At 47.8% G+C, this 19,074-nt stretch overlaps 1 protein-coding gene across 1 annotated transcript; it reads right to left on the bottom strand.

The window, feature by feature from the left end:
* Positions 1-5,183: 5,183 nt before the first annotated feature.
* Positions 5,184-9,477, bottom strand: LOC144124818 (uncharacterized). Its single transcript, XM_077657717.1, has one exon. The coding sequence runs from the start codon at positions 9,297-9,299 to the stop codon at positions 7,158-7,160; it is 2,142 nt and encodes a 713-aa protein (XP_077513843.1). The 5' UTR covers positions 9,300-9,477; the 3' UTR covers positions 5,184-7,157.
* Positions 9,478-19,074: the final 9,597 nt, after the last annotated feature.

Below are 19,074 nucleotides of genomic sequence, written 5' to 3'. Positions count from 1 at the left end.
GGGAATGACGCCGTTCGCGCGCTTTCGAGAGTTTCGTCTGCTTTGGCCGCGTCTCCTGCGCTCGCGCTTGGCCCTCGAAAGTGATCTGGACCCTCGATATTAGCAATGTCCTGCGACGACCTGAGCGAAGAGGAAGATATAGCGGCAATGTGCACCGCGGCATGTCAGCCAGCCTGCATGCAGGGCGCTAGCGTCAGAAAAATGCGCTAGTATGTTGTTTGCTCGCGTTCATATCATGCTCTGGAAGTATAAATTCAAAAATGAATCAATTTTGAGGGTTGTTGGCCAATACCGAGCTGCTGGATACAAGCAAATTTCTTCTCATAGCCGCTTTGCTGCTGTTGCCCAAAGTGGCTCGATCGCCTGGCGTCTGCTTTCTCCGCTGCTGAAGGCGTCGCGGAAATCGAGCATATTTTTATATTGTCATGAGACGGGGTTCACAATAAAGCCGTGACGAGAGTAGCATCTTGATTACAGCGCTGGTCAGTTCCGAAACGCCCTCAGCTGCGGCATCGATGTGAAAGTGGCTATGCTTAGCGACGACTACGGCAGCCAAGGACGTCGTTGCCGAAAGGGCGGCTCGCTCGCTGATTGGTTCAGCGGTTTGCGACTCGCTGTCGCGAGGCTGCAAAACCGAGCAGCGAGCGACTGGCCCACGACTGTCGCTTTTCGACCAACGCGACCGTTTGCGGCTGTCGCTTTTCGACCAAAACAGTCGCGCGACCTCTGCGACTCTCAAGTGTGAATGAGCCCTTAGCGTTTTGCCTCCATAAGAACGCAGCCGCCGCGGTCGGGTTCGATCCCGGGAACTCCGGATCAGTAGCCGAGCGCCCTAACCACTGAGAACGCCGACGTCTGAAATGAAATTGGTTGTTGGGGAAAGGAAATGGCGCAGTACCTGTCTCAGATATCGACGGACACCTGAACCGCGCCGTAAGGGAAGGGATGAAGGAGGGACTGAGAGAAGAAAGGAAGAAAGAGGTGCCGTAGTGGAGGGCTCCGGAATAATTTCGACCGCCTGGGGATCTTTAACGTGCACTGACATCGCACAGCACACGGGCGCCTTTGCGCTTCGCCTCCGCTGAAACGCAGCCGCCGCGGTCGGGTTCAAACCCGGGTACTCCGGATCAGTAGCCGAGCGCCCTAACCACTGAGCCACCGTGGCGGCTCACTTGTTTTGTTTGGTTTTGTTGGGAAAGCAACACTACGCCAACCAGCGAGCCATTTCGGCTCGTCGCGTGGTCGCACTTCAGCCGTATGCCGTGGCCGACGAACGACCTTGAGCCGCTGTTGCCTAGCAACACTGCAGCCGCGCTACAACGGATGGCGCCGCCGTCGACGCCGCTGTACAGTGCTCTAGAATATGGGTAGTGGGTTCAGGAGCCGGCGCGCTCCATGCGATGCAGTGAGGCGGCGAGTGTCGACAGGTCCCGGATGTAAGCGGTGGCGCTGTTGTAGCGTGGGCTGTAGGCTCGGCGCGCCCGCGCGCGCGGCTAGCAGTCCCGCCAAGCTGCCTGCAGCTGTTTGTTGCTTTTTGTGCGGTGCATTTTTCCTCTTTGTGAGTTCGCGGCGTTAAGACTACGGTCATGCCGAATCGTCGGCGTCAACGGCATTGTTTTGCTCCCGGGTGCAAAACGGGGTACCAGTGGACGAAAGGCGATCAGCCGTCGCTCTTCGCTGTGCCAAAGGATGAGAACCGACGGAAGCAGTGGGAACGCAACCTTCATCGAAAAGATAAGGTTTTGGACGAAAACTGCTGTGTGAGCTACATTTCGAGCCATCATGCATTGTGAGGGACTTTATACACATCATTGACGGCAAAGAAGTCCGCATCCCGCGTGGAAAGCCGGCACTTTTACCCGATGCGGTGCCAACTTTGCTGCCCAGCTATCTGTCAAAGAAAACACCGCTACAGAGACCACCTAGAAAGAGGAAAAGCACAAGGACATATCCTAATGAAGCGAAAAGACCACAAAGTAATGCTTCCGACGTTAACAAGGAATCGAGGTGTCCGGGCATTGACACTGAGAGTAGCGTGTTGGCGAACGACCAAGACCCTTGTGAAGTTGGCGAAGCATCGGTGCCGGACGATTTTTCTAAACTGGATGTTCCTTCAGAATACTGGAGCTGCCATCGCATACCTGATTACAGTGGTACTGTGTACTGCAAGCTAAGAATGGGCGAAAATCAATGCGTGGAGCCAGAGAGTTTGCAGTGAGTTTACTGCAATTTGTGACAAAGGAGGGTTGCTCTACCCGTCTCGTGTGCTTTTTTTGATGGTGAGAAGGCTGGAAAACCTTTTCATAACTTTTTTTAGTCAGGAAAAGCTGTGCAGTAACAGCATAGTAGATGTTATGGTGCTGGGAAAATCTCAGATTTCATGTGGTGTAGGGTGCAGCCAGCACTCAGAAGCGCTCACAGTCAGCATTCTCAAGTTTTATGTTTTGACAAGGCTGCATTTTTATGTTAAATCAATCAATGAGTCGCGAGAAGCTCGCAGGAAAAAGAAGCTTCATGCTAAGGATGGGCAAATAAGTGCTCATAGTCGCGCGGCTAAATGTACTGTGCAAACAAGAAAACACGGCATTCCTTTGAGAAATTCAAGAATATGTCTCACACTGTGCGTAGTTGGAGCGCTGCAATAAAGGAGTGCTTTGTTTTATAAAAGTTATTTTATCTTGTCTTGCATTCATCAGCGTTTATACATCGGCGGCAATTGACCCTTCGTTTTGATGAAAAAAATGCATGCATCAAAACAACAATTAAAACAGGGGCATGAAATCTAAAGTTCGACGAAAACTCGTCCGGTCAGGTAGAAGATTCATGTAAAAAGGAAAGGAACGCCGACCAAAGGTTGTTAGAAAAAAAGACTTTTCGGCTTCCCTACGGAAGCCTTGATCAGAGTTATCAAGGCTTCCATAGGGAAGCCAGAACGTCTTTTTTAACAACAACCTTTGGTCGGCGTTCCTTTCCTTTTTACAAAACAGAGGCATGCATACCACACTTAAAATTATCGCATTCACATATAGTACGCTGTACACACAACGGTCTCTAAGTGAAGCGTTTTTTTTTTTATTCCAATTTCTTGTTGCCCCGCCCCTCTACTAAAACACTTCCGATGGCTCAAGCTGGAGTACACTCGGCCACGTTTGCCGACAGCTTCGAGTTGGCCGCTGGATAACCCCGATGATCGATAGAATGTTTGCTCCTCTCCCTGTACTCAGCCTTTCCTATTGGTGGCGATAATACTAGTATGCACTAACGTTGAAATATGGGAGCCGTACCTGCAAAAGAGCACGATCAGCGTTGCGAAGCATTAACGGGGCCGCTCGTCCGCACCACCGCGCTATCGGCTGTTGGCTACTACTACATCTAATTTTCTTTATTCGCCGACAATATCTGTGTACAGCTTCACCTATTTGTAGGACCTGTTTTAAAAGACAGAGCCTTGCTTATTTCAAGACGATTCTATGCACAGCGCGCATCCAAGGCGCGGCGCGCCGCATTTCATACAGCCCATGCTCTGGTGGCGCCATCTGGTATCGTCGACACAAGTCGTCACCGCTGGCCGCTCCCTGAACCCACTACCCATATTCTAGAGCACTGTAGCCGCTGCCGCGGCGCATCAGTGTGCTCCGCTGGGGTAGAGGGAGAGGAGGTGTCGCCTCGCGGGGGGTATATATATATATATGCGCTTTGCCTCAGTGTATTGTCGTTATGAGAGCGCGGAGGTGCAGCAATGACAGAACGAAGCGAGGAAGAGACAACGCGCTCAAGAGAGGCCAGAAGAACGCGCCGCACGACTCGAGAAGCGTCGCAACGAAGATGCGGCTAGAAGTCGTGCCACGGCCCGGAGTGACTCCAACTGCGGAAGAGACCGGTTTGAGCTCTCGAGAGCGTCGAAATGAGACGCTGCGTAGACGACGTGCCGACGAAACGAAGCTTTCGCAATTCAGCTAGGGTTAACCAGAGCTAAACCACAGTCAATTTTGTTCAGGAAAGGAAATGGCGCAGTAACTTTCACATCATGGTAGACGCCTTAACCGCGCCGTAAGGGGCGCAACAGTGGAGACCGGCGCGACGCAATGGCGGAACACCTGTGGAATAACGCAGCTGGTGCCATGGTCACGGTGCATTCGCAGCTGTGGCCTCGGACAGGCACGGCAAAGCTCGCTTCTACTAGCCTAGTGTAGCTTTCGCTACAAAATTCAATTATAAATTATTTAAGCTGCTTCCACATGGTGACCCATGCATTTAAATTAAGGGTTAAAAGAATGCCGACCAAAAATGTGATAACACGACGTTTTGGAACTTATTTGGTTCCTTCATCAGGTCTGACTGCGGCCGAGTTGCAGCTTGCCTTATTGAGCCTTTTAAATTCCTTTCCCAACCAGACAGACCCCTGTGGATTTTTTTCTTTTTATACATGCAAACTAATAGTGTCTTGCATTCCATTCGAAAATTTTCCCTACTACTTTAGCTGGATCAGTTTTTGTTAACTGAATTACCAGAATTCACTTAGCTATTCTATTAGCTAAGTGCCTGGTTGCAACAATAGGATTCCTAGCTGGCAGCTACTTCAGAATTTCTAAAATGTGAGAACAAAAACAGTTTGTCCATTATAAGAGCTATCTACAAATCTTCCGCAACATCTAAAACATATCAATTACTCAGCTTACTAGCCGAGCAAAAAAAAATCTACAATTCGCCTGTTCCCATTGTAATAACATACTTATGTTATGAGTATTTTTTTATAGTATTGCTATCAAGCAAAGGCAACGGTATACCTCAAAGAGGCGATTTTTAACTATTACTTGGGGACTTCGATGAAACAGCCTGTATGAAAGTTGTATGCCACCAGTACTCACCACAGGAGCTGAAGCATTTACGGTTTGAAACAAAAAAAGAAGGCTTTAAGTGGTCTTGAGGTCAGCAATGCGTGGTACCGAAATGGAAATGGTAGGGAGTAACCTTCAAATAGATAAAGAAGGCAACATGGATAATAGAACATAATCTAGTTCATATCCTAGCGGAAATCAAAACGAATATAGGGCGCTTGGTGTAAAAAATTTAAGGCGACAAACCGATCACCAGTGGTTTGTTTGGGTCAGCGAGTGGATCGATTCCACAGGAGGGAAATCAGAGCCATCGGCAGCCTAAAGATGAGTACAGACATAGGATAGGATAGGATACACTTTAATGCTCTAACAAGGTGTTTCGGTCAGACAGAGGTCTTCATCTTCAAGTAGATGTCTCCCTCCGTCTTGCAGAGGTCGGCGCCCCTATTCCAGGGCACCGCTGAGTTTGGCCGCTCGCTGGGCATGGATGACCAATCCTCTTTGGAGGCAGCCCAATCCTCTTTGGAGGATTGGGCTGCCGCTGGAGAGCACACTCTCCCACTGCTCCGCACTCGGATTTTCTGAGCCATGGAATGCTTTATTTTTGTCACATTCCCAAGTAACATGGTATAGGGTGGGTGTTGCACCGCACCATGGGCAGATGTCCCTGTATTGGTTCGGGAACATTTTGCTAAGGATGTGTAAATTGGGGAAGGTTCCGGTTTGCAGCTTCCTGCAGTAAACTGCTTCTTGTTGATTTAATTTGTTGTGAGGAGGAGGATACTTTAGTCTCGTCCCTCTGTAATAACAGTATGAAGTTCACTGGGGCAGGGTAACCGCCACTGACACAGGATAGGAATAACTGGAGAGCATTAGAACAGACCTCTGGCCTATAGCCGACCTAATTGGCTCATGCTGGCAAAAAACTTCAGGATCAAGTTTGTCATGCATCTCAGTGTAAATTTGTTAACTTCACCTGCACAACAGCAGATGTAGGCTATCATAAGGGACCAAATATGTCTTTTACTGTTTCTTCAAGTTATTGAAAACTTGTGGCAGTAAAAGCAGGGATGCCAAGACAAACTGACCCCTTTACAAAGCACAGTGCTGTGCTGCATAACACCAGCACCTGTATGCAAAGCGAAACTCCTCTACTTTGCGTGGACAAGAATTGGTTTATTCATGCTCAAGTCGAAGGTAAGGCTAGCACACTGTGCTCGACTATGTCCAATGCAATACGCAATGCCTTCTTTGTTAAAAAAAAATATGCACTTGACACTTGTTACAATATGTGGTGGGCAAGTGAGCACAGCACAAACATGAGCTCTGCAAAATGAAACATGCATGAGCGTTCCAGGCAGCTGCGTCCCCAACCAGTGGTAAAGCATTCTGGCAGGTCCTGGAGAGACATGGAGAAAGCAGTGCCGTGTCGCTTTCTACCAGCACCAGCTCCATTTTTTTTTGTATGTAATGTGGTATGGTATGCGCGTTTTAACCTCCCAAAGCTAAAAGTGGCCTACAAGGGTCATTGTAATGGTTAGCTCCCGCCTGAATTTGACTTTAATGTGCACTGACATTGCACAGCATGTGCATTTTTTTTTTTCACTTCACCTTCACTAAAATGCAGCCATCGCAGCGAACATATGAAGCTGTGATCTTGGGCCCTGCAGCTAAACCGAGCCACAGATCCACTGTGGGAGGTCTTTTCTGTGTTCATGCTAGCATTGCATGCCAGAGCTTCACTCTGTATTACTGCAAATAGCCATAATGCTGCACTTTTCAAGGTGCCCATGGTGGGTCGCCTCAGCAGGAAGAACAACCTTGCTGTCACTGCTTCCATTCCAGGACTAGCTGCAATGCTTTGCCATTTGTTGTGAACGACACCACCTGCCATAGGCCTGCATGTTCCCCTTCACAGAGCTCGTGTTTGTGTGCACCTTGAGGATCACGCTTCTAACGTACAGTCAAATATGAAATGATCACACACACAGTTATCAACTCAGGCATACAGTATCCCCATATCCAGTACAACACTACACCTTGCAGCTTGACAGTGCAGTGAAAGCTGTGAGTGCAGAGCAGTAAGTTCTAGACGTACGTGACTGACCTTCATGCTTGTCGAGGCACTACCTTGCACTCATACCTTCCACTCCACTGCAAACAAATAGCTGGATGCCGTACATATGTGAAAATCCATGGAGCATCACACAGATATCAGATTTCAGTGTGAAAAAAACATTACTACAAAAAAAGTCTAAAAAATGTGTCCAAGCTCTATGCAAGCAACACCCCACATTCTGGAACCTGCTACCGCTACTTTCACTGCACTGAAGGCGGTGGACTGGTCAGAATGCGATTAAGGTCCGGCACAGGGTCGTACAAGGGCACCCTCTGGCCCGCACTGTTGTAGACAGGTGACGGCAAAGGACTCTGGTGGAGGAAATTCATTGCAGCAGCTTGCTGGCCACCAGAAGTTACAACAGGAGGGCTGACACACAACTCGCTGTGGGCCGGGAAAAGCCCTTGGGGGGGCCGAGGTGGTGGCATCATCATCCGTGTCACCAGCCTTCCAAAGTTTGGAGGTGGAGTCCTCAGATTTGGAAACATGGGTGGCTGGTTAAAAAACGGCCTATTCTGCTGCCAGGACGGCGACAATGCTCCTGCAGCCATAGGTGGTGGCGGAGTGTTCCAGACACTTGGCATGCCATTGTTACCGCGCGGGCTCGCAGTCCATGGCGGAGTCTGAGGACTCTGAGGTGGAGGCACGTTCGGTTGAAATCTTATTGCTGCTGGACTGCAGGGCCAGCGCTGCTGTGGGCCCTGCGATGGGGGCCACTGCGGCCTGTTACTGTCCTGGAAATGCCCACGCTTTGGAGGCCCCTCCATGCGTGGCCGCATAACACTGTTGGCCACCTCCGGAAGCTGCCTCTGCTCCTGATCTCTGTTCCGGCCACCCCTCGAAACACCTCCCCTGCCCCTGCCTCGGGAAGCGTGTTGCCGCTCGTCGCCACCTGAACCGTCCCCGACGCCGCCGGCAGAAGCACCAGGCGCGGGACCACTGCCACCACTTCTGGCGGCACGCAGCTGCTTGCGCATCTCGCGTTCTTGCTCGTCGTCCGAGAAGTCCAGATGCTCGAGCGGCGGCTCGTTGTTGTTCTCCCACGAGGCGTCCGAGCCACGCTGCTTGCGTATTTCCGACTCCAGCACGTACTGCGTCACGTCTGCGTGCAGCGGCGCGTACAGCAGGGGTTCGCCCGGCTCCAGCCCGCGTTCGGCTAAATCCTCGGCAGAGTTGAAGCGCACCGTGTAGTACGGAGCGGCGACGGGCCCCAGAACGTCGAAAACGCGTCCCAGGGCCGTGCCGTCTGCGCGGAACAACACCGAGTCCAAGTCGAGCACTGGCTTCCCCGGTTCGCTCTCCACAACTAGCAGCTGGTCGACGGCGTGCCGTACACGGCCGGCCTGGCTGAGGTCCTTGCTCGGCAGGGTGATGTGCAGGTCTTCAATCGGAGGCAAGTCGTCGATGTCCAGCTCTCCGGGGGTCTTCAGGCCGGCGCTGCGAGAACCTGGCGGCTTGCCACCCGGTCCGCGACGCTTGGTAGGCGCCGGCCGGGCGTCGTCACCCTCCGAGCAATCGGAGTCGCCTTTCGGCGTGCGACGCCGCACCACCGTCGTAACGACGACATCATCGTCACTGTCCGAGGATGACGAGGACGAACTGTCGGAAGTGTCCTGTTCGTTTACGCGGTAAGGGACGATCTGCGCTTTGTGCGAAGAGCACATGGGTGGGGAGCCCGCGCCTGCTTGTTTGGTACCGACAGACTGCGACTGCTGGTCGATGTCAGCGGTCGACACCACGATCACATCGTCATCTTCGCCACCGTTTTCGACGCACTTTAAAAGGTGGCCCACAACATCTGACGCGGTTTGCTCCGCGCTGCAGTTTTCGGACGCTTCATCTCCAGCACCGTCGTGGCGTTGTGGTGGAGACGACAGGTTTGGTCGCTTAGGTAAAGCCTCGGCGGCATCGTTAGCTGCAATTTCACCGATCGCTCCCAGCTCCGCCGAAAGGTCCGCCTGGGAAACCTCAACGGGCGAAGTGTCCATCGCGAAAGCACGCACAGGCTCGTCGGAAGCGGGCTGCGCAGACGTCTCTGCATCTGCCAGCGAAGAGCTGCTTACCTCAGACTTCAAAGGCGCTCCAGTACTTTCGCGCACAAGAGAAGCCTGAACCTCTAGAAACGCGGCTGAAGGCACCAAATCCGATACGCTTGCGTTATGTAGTGCCTGCACTCCATTGTTTAAATCGTCGCTCACCATAGGCTCGCTATCATTAAGCCCACCTTCATTGCAGACTACGTTGACAACGAGAATCACGTCGGTTTCTTCTGCTTGGCCATTTGGAAACGTTTGGGGATCACCGGATGCATGCAAGGTCCGCAGCTCCACTGATGTATTCATTGCAGCATGCAGATCAGGGCCAACAGTGTGTCGTCCGCGACAGGTCACTTAGTACTTGCGCAGCTCCTGACAATGAGTGGCACGTGAGAGATGCGAGTGGTCCGATGCAAGCACATACTTGTATTTCTATGCTTGTCTGCTCACTTCAAACGCACGTGGGATACGAGAAGGCATGACAACAAGCTCGGCTTGGCTTGGATACGACAGCTGCCGCCGTCAAGTATTTCACTCGGATCGGCTTGGATCATCGTAGCTTGTCTTTCTGCGATGCTATTCATTTTCTCCTACAAGTTCGAGTGGGCGTTCTAGCTGGTTTTAGCATGGTTTGAGCGTAGCCACGCTTCAAATATGATGCTAAATGAGGTTGTTCAGTAATCAGCCGAGAACAAGACGATGTATATAAACGAGCAGGAACGAGCGCTGTTGGCTGTTAGTTAACGGCTCGACCAAGCGATAACAAATTAGTGTTGCACACCCACGCGGTTACTGCGTTATGTCATTTGTTTGTTCCTGTACAGAGGCTCATAAATACGTTAATAATGCTGGCAAAACACGAGCGCACGCAGCGATATGGCAAGGATAAAGATGTCAAGACCATCAGTTTTCGGCAGTTAACCGCCTGTGTCTTGGCCACTCCCCCGTAGTGGGTATGTGCCAGCAACGTCTGAGGCCTTCCTTCCTTCCTTCCTTCCTTTTCGGCAGTGACGGAGCGAAGGGCAGTCGAGGCGTGGCGGCTGCCATCCAAAACATTTCAGGCCCTATCAAAATTTTGTCGAGCTCTTTCTTAAGACCCTGAGGAGGAGGTAGTTTCCAAATTATGCAGTCCGTGTTACGCCTGCATCCTAGCTAGGTGAGCGAGTGTATGTGGAGTTCTCGTTGCTGCATTTTATTCGTTTCATTTATTCTCTCTTTATGAGGACAGCCACAAAGGCGGCGCGTGCCTGCCCGAAAATCTGACTCTCCTCTACCCACCGCACACTCTTCACCCAGCTAGGAATTTTCGGCCGACGTTACGTGAGGCGAAGCACGTAGCCTCAAGACGTCACCGTGGTCTCGCATGCTGTCGACAGTAGACCATAAGGTAGTAATGGGTGTTCATAGGCAATGAAAGAGTGGCATCCTGGCCAATGGAAAAGCATTGAAGCGGCCCATAAAGGCCAACAACATCGGAGATACATTCGGACTTTCTTCATGAAAGCTGGTGCGTATCGGCTCTGCAGCTTGTCGGCACATCACTACCAATTCCTTTACTCATTCGCCCCGCATCTCAGATCAAGTCTCCCACCTAGAATTTCTCGCCATTTCGAGACACTTTTTTTTCACCGACTTCGCCTGAACGCCGCATTTACAAACTGCTTACGATACCGTTTCGGTCAAATGAACTCCGCTTTGTGACAGCTGCGGCTCGATCGAAACTCGAACGTATCCCGCTTGAGTGTCCTGCGTATGCTGACAAGTGTGCGTACTATGGACATTGCATGGAGAAGCTCTCCCCAGTACCTCCAACAATGGACAGTGCGTTAGGACCCCTAGCCTGCCTAAAGGCAACAGACATATGCAATGAACTGTTTGTTTGCATATTGCATATGTTATATCATTTCTCGCTGATGCACCTAATTAGTGCGCATTTAATGGCCACATTTTATCTTCTCTTTCTTTTTTTTCCTTTAACCTTTAGTGCACCACTCTGCTTTCATGTTTATCTCCAAAATTTTCATCCCCACGCAGAGTAGCATGCCAGTGATTTTTAAACGCCGGCTAAATTCTGTTTTTTCATTAAAGGGTTTCTCACTCTAAGATGAGACAGTAGTTAGTGATAGAGATATATAGTTATAATAGTCGTAATTAGTGGTAGTTGTGAAATGATAAAGGACTTTATTATAATAAATAATGATGAGGGTCGTAATGGGAATGTCAGTAATAAAGGCATTGATGTCACATGCCTTAAGAGAAATGCCTTCCAGGTAAAAGCCTTTATGGTGACAGCCTTTAGGTGAAAGGATGCTTTCGCATTCACAGAGCATAAAAACCTTGTAACTTTTGTTGCTTGGCTCTTTTCTAAAGGCGCATACTTATACGATCAAGTGAATGCCAAGGTTTGATGTACAGCCCCAAAAATCAGGTTGAAAACGTAGCTGCATACCAAAAGCACTTCGATCACAGCACAGTCGCATGCATTTCCAACTTTCATTGTCATTTCTGCTCCTGACCTGTCTGTGTCACCATCTTCCGTTCACAACCAATACATGCTCACCTTTCTTTGCACCACTGCAATGCCTCAGAAATTGAGCATAACTCCTTACCCATGCTGAGCATATTTTGGTTCAGGGAATTTTACCCGATGCAATTTTGTCAAAAGAAGTCCAGTTGCCTCAACCCAATCATTCACAACTTTTCTATGTACGCATGCCACAAGTAATAAACATTAAGCTTATATACAAGGGACATTCCGAAAGTAAGTTTTGTCATTTATTTTCACACGGAAACTTCACTGCCAAAGAAAAATTACACCATGGCATAATGAACTATAACAGCTTGCACTATTTTTGACATAGTCGTCACCGACATTGAGACATTTGTCATAGCATGCAATCAGTTTGAAGAAACCAATCGTAAAATTCGCTGCCCTGCGATGCAAGTAACTGTCGGACGGTCTGCTCCACCTCAGCATTGTTTTGGAAGTGACGTCCTGAGAGTGCAGCTTTCAATGCAGGGAACAGGTGAAAGTCAGATGGGGCAAGATCAGGGCTGTAGGCCAGGTGATCCAATCTCCGCCATACGATGCGACGAATGTGATCTCGTGTAAGCCTTGCTGTGTGTAATTTTGCATTGTTGTCTAAGAGCACAACGTCTTCACTCAAGAGCTATGGCCTCTTTTTTCGAATGGAGGACCTGAGTTTGGTGAGGGTGTCGCAGTAGCATGCCGCATTAATGGTCCCTTCATAGAAGAAATAAAGGATAATCACGCCTTTCGCATCCCACAACAACGTGGCCGTAACATTTCCTGCAGAGGGTGACGCTTTGAATTCGGCGACAAAACATTTGATGAGACATGACATCTTCACTATATACGATCTGTAGGCGTTCATGGGTGGCAGAACACACTAGTCCCATGTGCCCAAACCGTATAACACATGCACTTCCATTGGCGACCACGTTGTCAGCACACGTCTGTCTGCCATCGTGATTTGTACTCGAATAACCTCGGTCGCAACGGTTTGCTGCTACTCTCTCTTCTTCAGCGCTCTGTGCATGCGTCAATGCTCCTCTGCTGACACTTTTCCATTGTTGAACCAGCAACGAGTGTGGATTCTTATGGAAATTGTTCGTTTCAACTGGTATACCATCTTCTCTTTCAAAAAATTGACGAAACTTGCTTTTGGGACGTCCCTTGTATAATATTGAAATCCTTTATTCTTTCTCTTTCACCCTCACCTGGAGTAGCATGCTAGGCTAACAACCAGGAAGACCTTTCCTCCTCCTCCTTTATTCTTTTAGTTCTTTCTTTTAACTAGCACTGCATTATATCCAACTATTCCTTCCGAGTTATTGGAATGCTTTCTATAGTTTTTCCTCTCTCCCAGTTTTCACCCAAAACTTTTTTTTTGCATGACTGCTTGCAAAATTGAGGTGAAAGGGCTTGAGGTAGCTGTTATATTTAACTACCATGACTGCACACCCAAGTGGGCTTTCGATCAAAGGACCCACAGTGGCATCGTTAATATTTTGTCAGGATTGCCGTCCAGTTCAACTGACAGCCAACTGAACTGGTGGCGAGAATGCCCATGTAAAAAAATGGCCAGGCTTAGCTTGGTTAAGCCAAGAATGCGTTGCATATCTCGATGGTGTTCCGTGCTGCTCCATTGACTCGATAGGCTATTGACTCGATCGCCATTAAAACTGCCCGTGTAGCAGCGCTCGATCGCCTTTGAGTCGATAGACTATCGGTTCGAGGGCCCTCGAAATGCCCGTGTGACAGGGGTATAAGAGACTCCCGGCGAAGGAGCGCAGCTCTTTTATACATATGCCGTGACGTCAATCATAGCGCAGCGCCCCTAGCGGGAGGAGCGGGAGTCAGGTGGCGGCTGCGGCCGCGCGCGAGTTGGGGCCCAGCTTTTCCTCCGTGACGTCATGCGCCAGCGCAGCGCCCCTAGCGGGAGGAGCGGGAGTCAGGTGGTGGCTGCGGCCGCGCGCGAGTTGGGGCCCAGCTTTTCCTCCGGCTGTCGTGACGTCACGTCACGTGGTTTGGTGGCTGCCCGGCCGCGCCCAAGGGCTGAACTGAGTGATTGCAATATGCAACGCATAAATGGATACCAATGCCGTGAGGCAAGCATTGTACACTGCCAAGTTGCTAACTATCAGACAAAGCTAAATTAAACTGACCTTAATAGCAGCACTTGCCCACAAACCAGTTCAATGCAACGGGTAGCCAAGAAACAGTAGTTAACCCGGCTGTTGATAATACAGCTTTTTCACTCAATATGCATAACTGCAAAAGGTCCAAATTTTCAGCAAAACAAGCATCTGCAAACGCATGTCGGACATTTTAGCTTACAATATCATCACAGTCTCTTGGGGCTGAAAGGCTTATTTCTTATCTTGAACTTCGAAAAATTAAACACTGATTTTCTTTAAAGGGGCAGACACAAAGATTTTGGCTGTCAATTTACTAGGCGCATGAGCCTCTTTCAAGGCAAAAACAGCCTTGAAAGAGGCTTATGGGCCTAGTAAATTTGGAAAGTGGGAGGAAACACTTAAGTTCTGCCTTAAGGGTATAACACAATAGTGTTAATGGATTAATGCCCATATATGCAGAGTTGGTCATTCTTGACTATACATTCACAGAAATTTGAGAATCTCACACTATTGCTGGCACAGTGGTGCAGCATTTAAGCGATGCACCATTGCCCTGCGATGGTCGTGCCATTGGCAGGGCTTGTGCGACTAATCATTAATTGAACTTCCACCTGCCACAGTGGTCAGTTTGCTCACAATCCAGTGAGGAGGTTGTGACAACGTCACAAGGTCGCATACCTAGGTTGCTTCTCTGAGGGCTTTTCGCTCTCAACGCCGATGACAATGCTCATGATGACGCCGGATTTTCTGCAGGAGGGGAGCCTTAGTGCTATTGCATTAAAATGAGCTTGGAAAGCTCACTAATAAGTGATTACAAACAATTTTTTAATCGGCAGTTTCGGTCTCAGTCGGCACCAGTGCTGAAGGGCACCTTGACGTCACTGTCGACCGGCTAACCTGAACTACTGCAATACTGATGATGTTGGCTTCACCGACAAGCTTTTGTTCCTGAGAACAACCACTGGATTCGATGTCATCACAATAATTGAGGCAACCGCTCCTTGGTGTCACTTGATGTTCGTTGAAATGCTGAGCGGCCTTTCGGACGACATTCAAAATCACATTAAATCACGTTCCATCTAATGCCTGCAACTGAAACTTGCTAGAAAGCATCTCCTTACACCCATGAAACAAATCATTTAGTTTGCATTCGAAATTTTGTTTCCACCCCTTTAAGTTTCAGTTATCTACACATGACAGTGGCAGAAGAGCATTTTCTCACCACAGAATTTGCAACCACTGATATGATGTTGCCACTATAAAGGCACTGTAGCTTCGACACATTCATTGCAGCAGTGATTTTCCACCTAAAGTCTACCCTTGAATTTTTTGGGTGCAGCAAGACCACCTTTTTTGGGCTGTGAACAAATGGCATTAGCAACCTTGCATGTGGGGTTTTCCTAGGCGCTTAGTGCTTCCCGAGCTGTCCCATATGGCTTCATCATGTAACTCGGCATTCATGGCTCGCATGCAGGACATAAGCCACCAGTGATCCATGACAGTGAATTCGCTAAGTATGTACGAAAATGTCCGGTTTCCCGCAAGGCAAGAGTGTCATTCTTCATACAACCCATTACCCAAATGCAACACTCGTTAGTCATATGGCATCCATTTTCTTACCTTCATTTGTGGCAAAGGTCATGCATGTATGGCAGTATTAGGAAGAAGTTTCACTGTTGAAATATGTAGCTTTGAACTGAAAGTAATTTGAAAATTTAAAGAAAGTGTTTTCATAAATATGCTTACTCAATAAAAACCAATTCAATGCAAAATTTTGTTGAAATGGCATTCAATGAACAATCAAACCACATGCCACTGCATTCTATGCCGGTGTGGCTAAAGCTCTACTGCCTGTTTACTGTGGACACACCTACACATAAATCTGTACCATTTAAAACACTACCAGTGCCACATTGATCAGGCCAGCAGTAAGATGGCTACTTCCATGTGCCATATAAACTCGTGTAAGGGCAGCACTTTGTTTTACTTTCGGGTCTGAAGTTTGAAGGTGCGGCCCATGCACGAATTTAAAAAAAAAGTATAACCGCATTTTTTTTTCCTCAGTTATCTAGTCCAAATCGGGGTGCAGCCCATATACAGGTATGGCCCTTACACAAGAATGTACAGTAGTTTTGTTTTCATCATGAATATCTGTATTTCTTAGAACTTCAACTCTTCCAGGCAGCCTGCAGCAGACCCAAGAAATCAGGTAAAGCTTGTGTGAATTGGTCACTACACAGGCACCACAACAAGCACTATGCAAGTCTTTGCTGAGGTACATAAAGCTCAGACTACACAATGGTGTGCTGCAATTTGCAGAAGCAGCACACTAATTTTTATTTATTTGAAGAATTTTCGATTTATTTCAATTTTATTTCAATTTATTTGTAAGAAACTTTTCATTTATGTCCACACTCAAGTAGTGCCTTCCAAATAGTTTAGGACTAGCCCTTTTCCTACTTTCTTCATTTGGTCTGAGACACCACATAAGTGTAGAAGGCTTTGTTAAGGGCCCCAGCCCTTCAATTACCTTTGGAAGACTGGCTGCTAGTGAACCACTAAACAATACCAAAGAAACTGAGACAAGCTGTACTTTCTGTAAAACGAAAATTGACTTGCAACTTCAAACTCGGGGGAGGGGGGGGGGGGGGTTATAAGAGCAACATCTTTTTAAACACTCTCAACAGCACTCAGTCAGCATGCATATTCTACTCGTAGATTGTGTATGAACGAAATACACCAAGGTTTCGGTTTTCTGCAGAAAGCAGCAACTAAGAATATGTATCTTGACATAACTGCACTGGAAACTGACGAAACATGCAAGATAATCGACTCTCCTACCAGATAGACAGACATTGTGTCATTAAGTTTTCTGCTTTTACAGCACAAGGATTGGTTATTTTGAAAGGAAATGGCGCAGTATCTGTCTCACATCTCAGGGGACACGCGCTTTAAGGGAGGGGCAAAGAAGGGAGTGAAAGAAGAAAGGAAGGAAGAGGTGCCGTAGTGGAGGGCTCCGGAATAATATGGACCACCTGGGGATCTTTAACGTGCACAGCACACGGGCGCCTTTGCGTTTCGCCTCCATCGAAACGCGGCCACCGCGGTCGGGTTCGAACCCGGGTAGTCCAGATCAGTAGTCAAGCACCCTAACCACTGAGCCACCACGGCGTACATTTTAAAAATTTTTCCTCAGGTTGCATCTTTTCTTTGGCATACATTCATAAGTGCCTTTCAAGATTATGGATGGGCTCCTGGATTTATTAAGGACACGTGTATTGCCTTCTTTTATAACATTAGATTCAAACTTCATCGTTGCATGCACTTCGAAGGTATGCCACGTTCATATTGCGTAAAGGACTATAGACACCCAATTTTAGTTGCATGTTTTCTTCTCTGCAATAATTTGCACAAGACGTTAGAATGGATGGATCACCACAAGGTGTTCGTTTACAGCCGCTAAATAATTTACAGTTGAATTTCTTTTCGCATGCTGTTTCGGTTTCACGAACCGAATGATGGCTGCGACATGTAAAGTGTGTTCACGTTATGTAAAGTATGAAAAAAAAAATGGCAATGCAACTATTGATACGTCGTTTGTTGTCAAGGCTGGCTTAGGCATTGTAGTGAATTAAAACTATGACAGCAATTATAATGTGTTTTACTGCAAAAGCAGTGCTAGCGTCACCCCAACCCAATAAGCCTCCAGCCACCCATGATCCTCTGCCCCACTCTACAAACCCACTGATCTTCACCCTCCAGGAACACTTTTCATACCCACTCCCCCAACTTTATTATCCAGAAGCACCACCCACCTTACCTTCACCCAAAAGAAGTCCACGCAAACAGCGGAACAAAAAAGAGATGGTAAAATTAATTCAAAGATGCAATAGGAAAGCAAACTGACCTCCAGGCATCACCCCTGGATAGGGGGCTACCCACTCATCCACCACGACCCTCTCCCCTCCTCCACCCACCTTCACACGCTACAAAAATTTTGTTGCACATGTGAAGCCCGTGCTTAGAGTAATAGTATCAATGTAATCGTTGAGGGTAAATCAAACTGCTGTTGCAGAGTTGTCGAATCACGTCTGATCGTTCCGCCAATTTTTTTTTCTGCCTCATGCAACCTATATGCACGTTACATATCACGGTTTTACAGTTTTTATTGAAGAAAAGGACATTTATGAGGTACATAAATTATTACAAAAGGAGATCCCAAAGCAGAAACTGTCAGGGGGCCCTCCTGTTATTAATTGTATATATGATGCAACATCGCTGAAACCAAAACAGCATTAAGAAGAAATCCAATTATAAATTATTTAGCAGTCATAGGAGAATACCATGGTTGATCTTTTATAGTAATGTCTTGCACAGCTTTTAAAATAACACGTGCAAACAAAAATTTGGTTCAAAACCTATTTAGGTGGAGCATTATTTGAAACTCTAGTCGTGTACGGCTCAAGTCCGCAGTAAAGCTCTGCCCACTGTTCCTTTACAACACATTAAATAGTCTGCTGCTCAACTCTTTCTGATCACAAGATCAAAGTACGAGCACAAAAATTTTGATGCCCGAGACTTTTTAAACAATACAGTGAAACATAAGTTGCTTGCGATTACAGGCGTGATCACTTAAGCACACTGTGGGCCATGAGCTACTGTTGCCACCACCAATTTTTTTTAACTTGCATCCTGCTATAGCAGGGCTGCCAATTTGCAAAAGCATCCACATTTACCTATCTCTCATTGCCACTAATTTTTATCCCAATATATATATAACATCTGTTTACAAGTTTTCTGAACTGACTCAAACCCTGTTTTGTTCTCTCAAGGGGCCACCTGGCACTGGTAGTTTACTCAAAACATATATCGCTAAACAAAAATTCGGGCTAGTTGGTATTGGCCATGCACGTTCAGAGTACAAAAAGAAAAGACAAGGATTGCAGGAAGTAGCACCAGAGCTATGTTTCTTCCCGTGGTCTGCCTTCCTTGGTGCTCGGAAATTGTACTGCTTTATAATTGATTCCAGACACTCATCTAGAGATTCTCATTAATGCGTAACAGGCCTGCAATCCTGACCACAGTTTATCCTCTGTCATTTATATTTCATGGAGGTTTAACGTCCCAAAGTGACTCAAGCTGTGAGGGATGCACGCCATAGTGGAAGGCTCCAGAAATTTCGACCACCTGGGGTTCTTTAACATGCACCAACATCGCACAGTACACAGGCCTCTAGACGTACGTGAAGGCAAAATGCACTTACCTTTTTGCGCAAAACAAAGAACGGATAGTAGCAATAAGCAAGACACTAAACTGCACAGTAGTAAGACAATTTCATTCACAAATAATTGAAAATTAGCCTGCACTTTAGCAGCAGCCATATTAGGCAAGGTCACCTCTTGAAATTACAAAGAATCAG

The sequence above is a fragment of the Amblyomma americanum genome, chromosome 3, assembly GCF_052857255.1.
Source record: "Amblyomma americanum isolate KBUSLIRL-KWMA chromosome 3, ASM5285725v1, whole genome shotgun sequence".
Taxonomy (NCBI): domain Eukaryota; kingdom Metazoa; phylum Arthropoda; class Arachnida; order Ixodida; family Ixodidae; genus Amblyomma; species Amblyomma americanum.
This window is presented reverse-complemented; position numbering and strand designations above follow the sequence as displayed.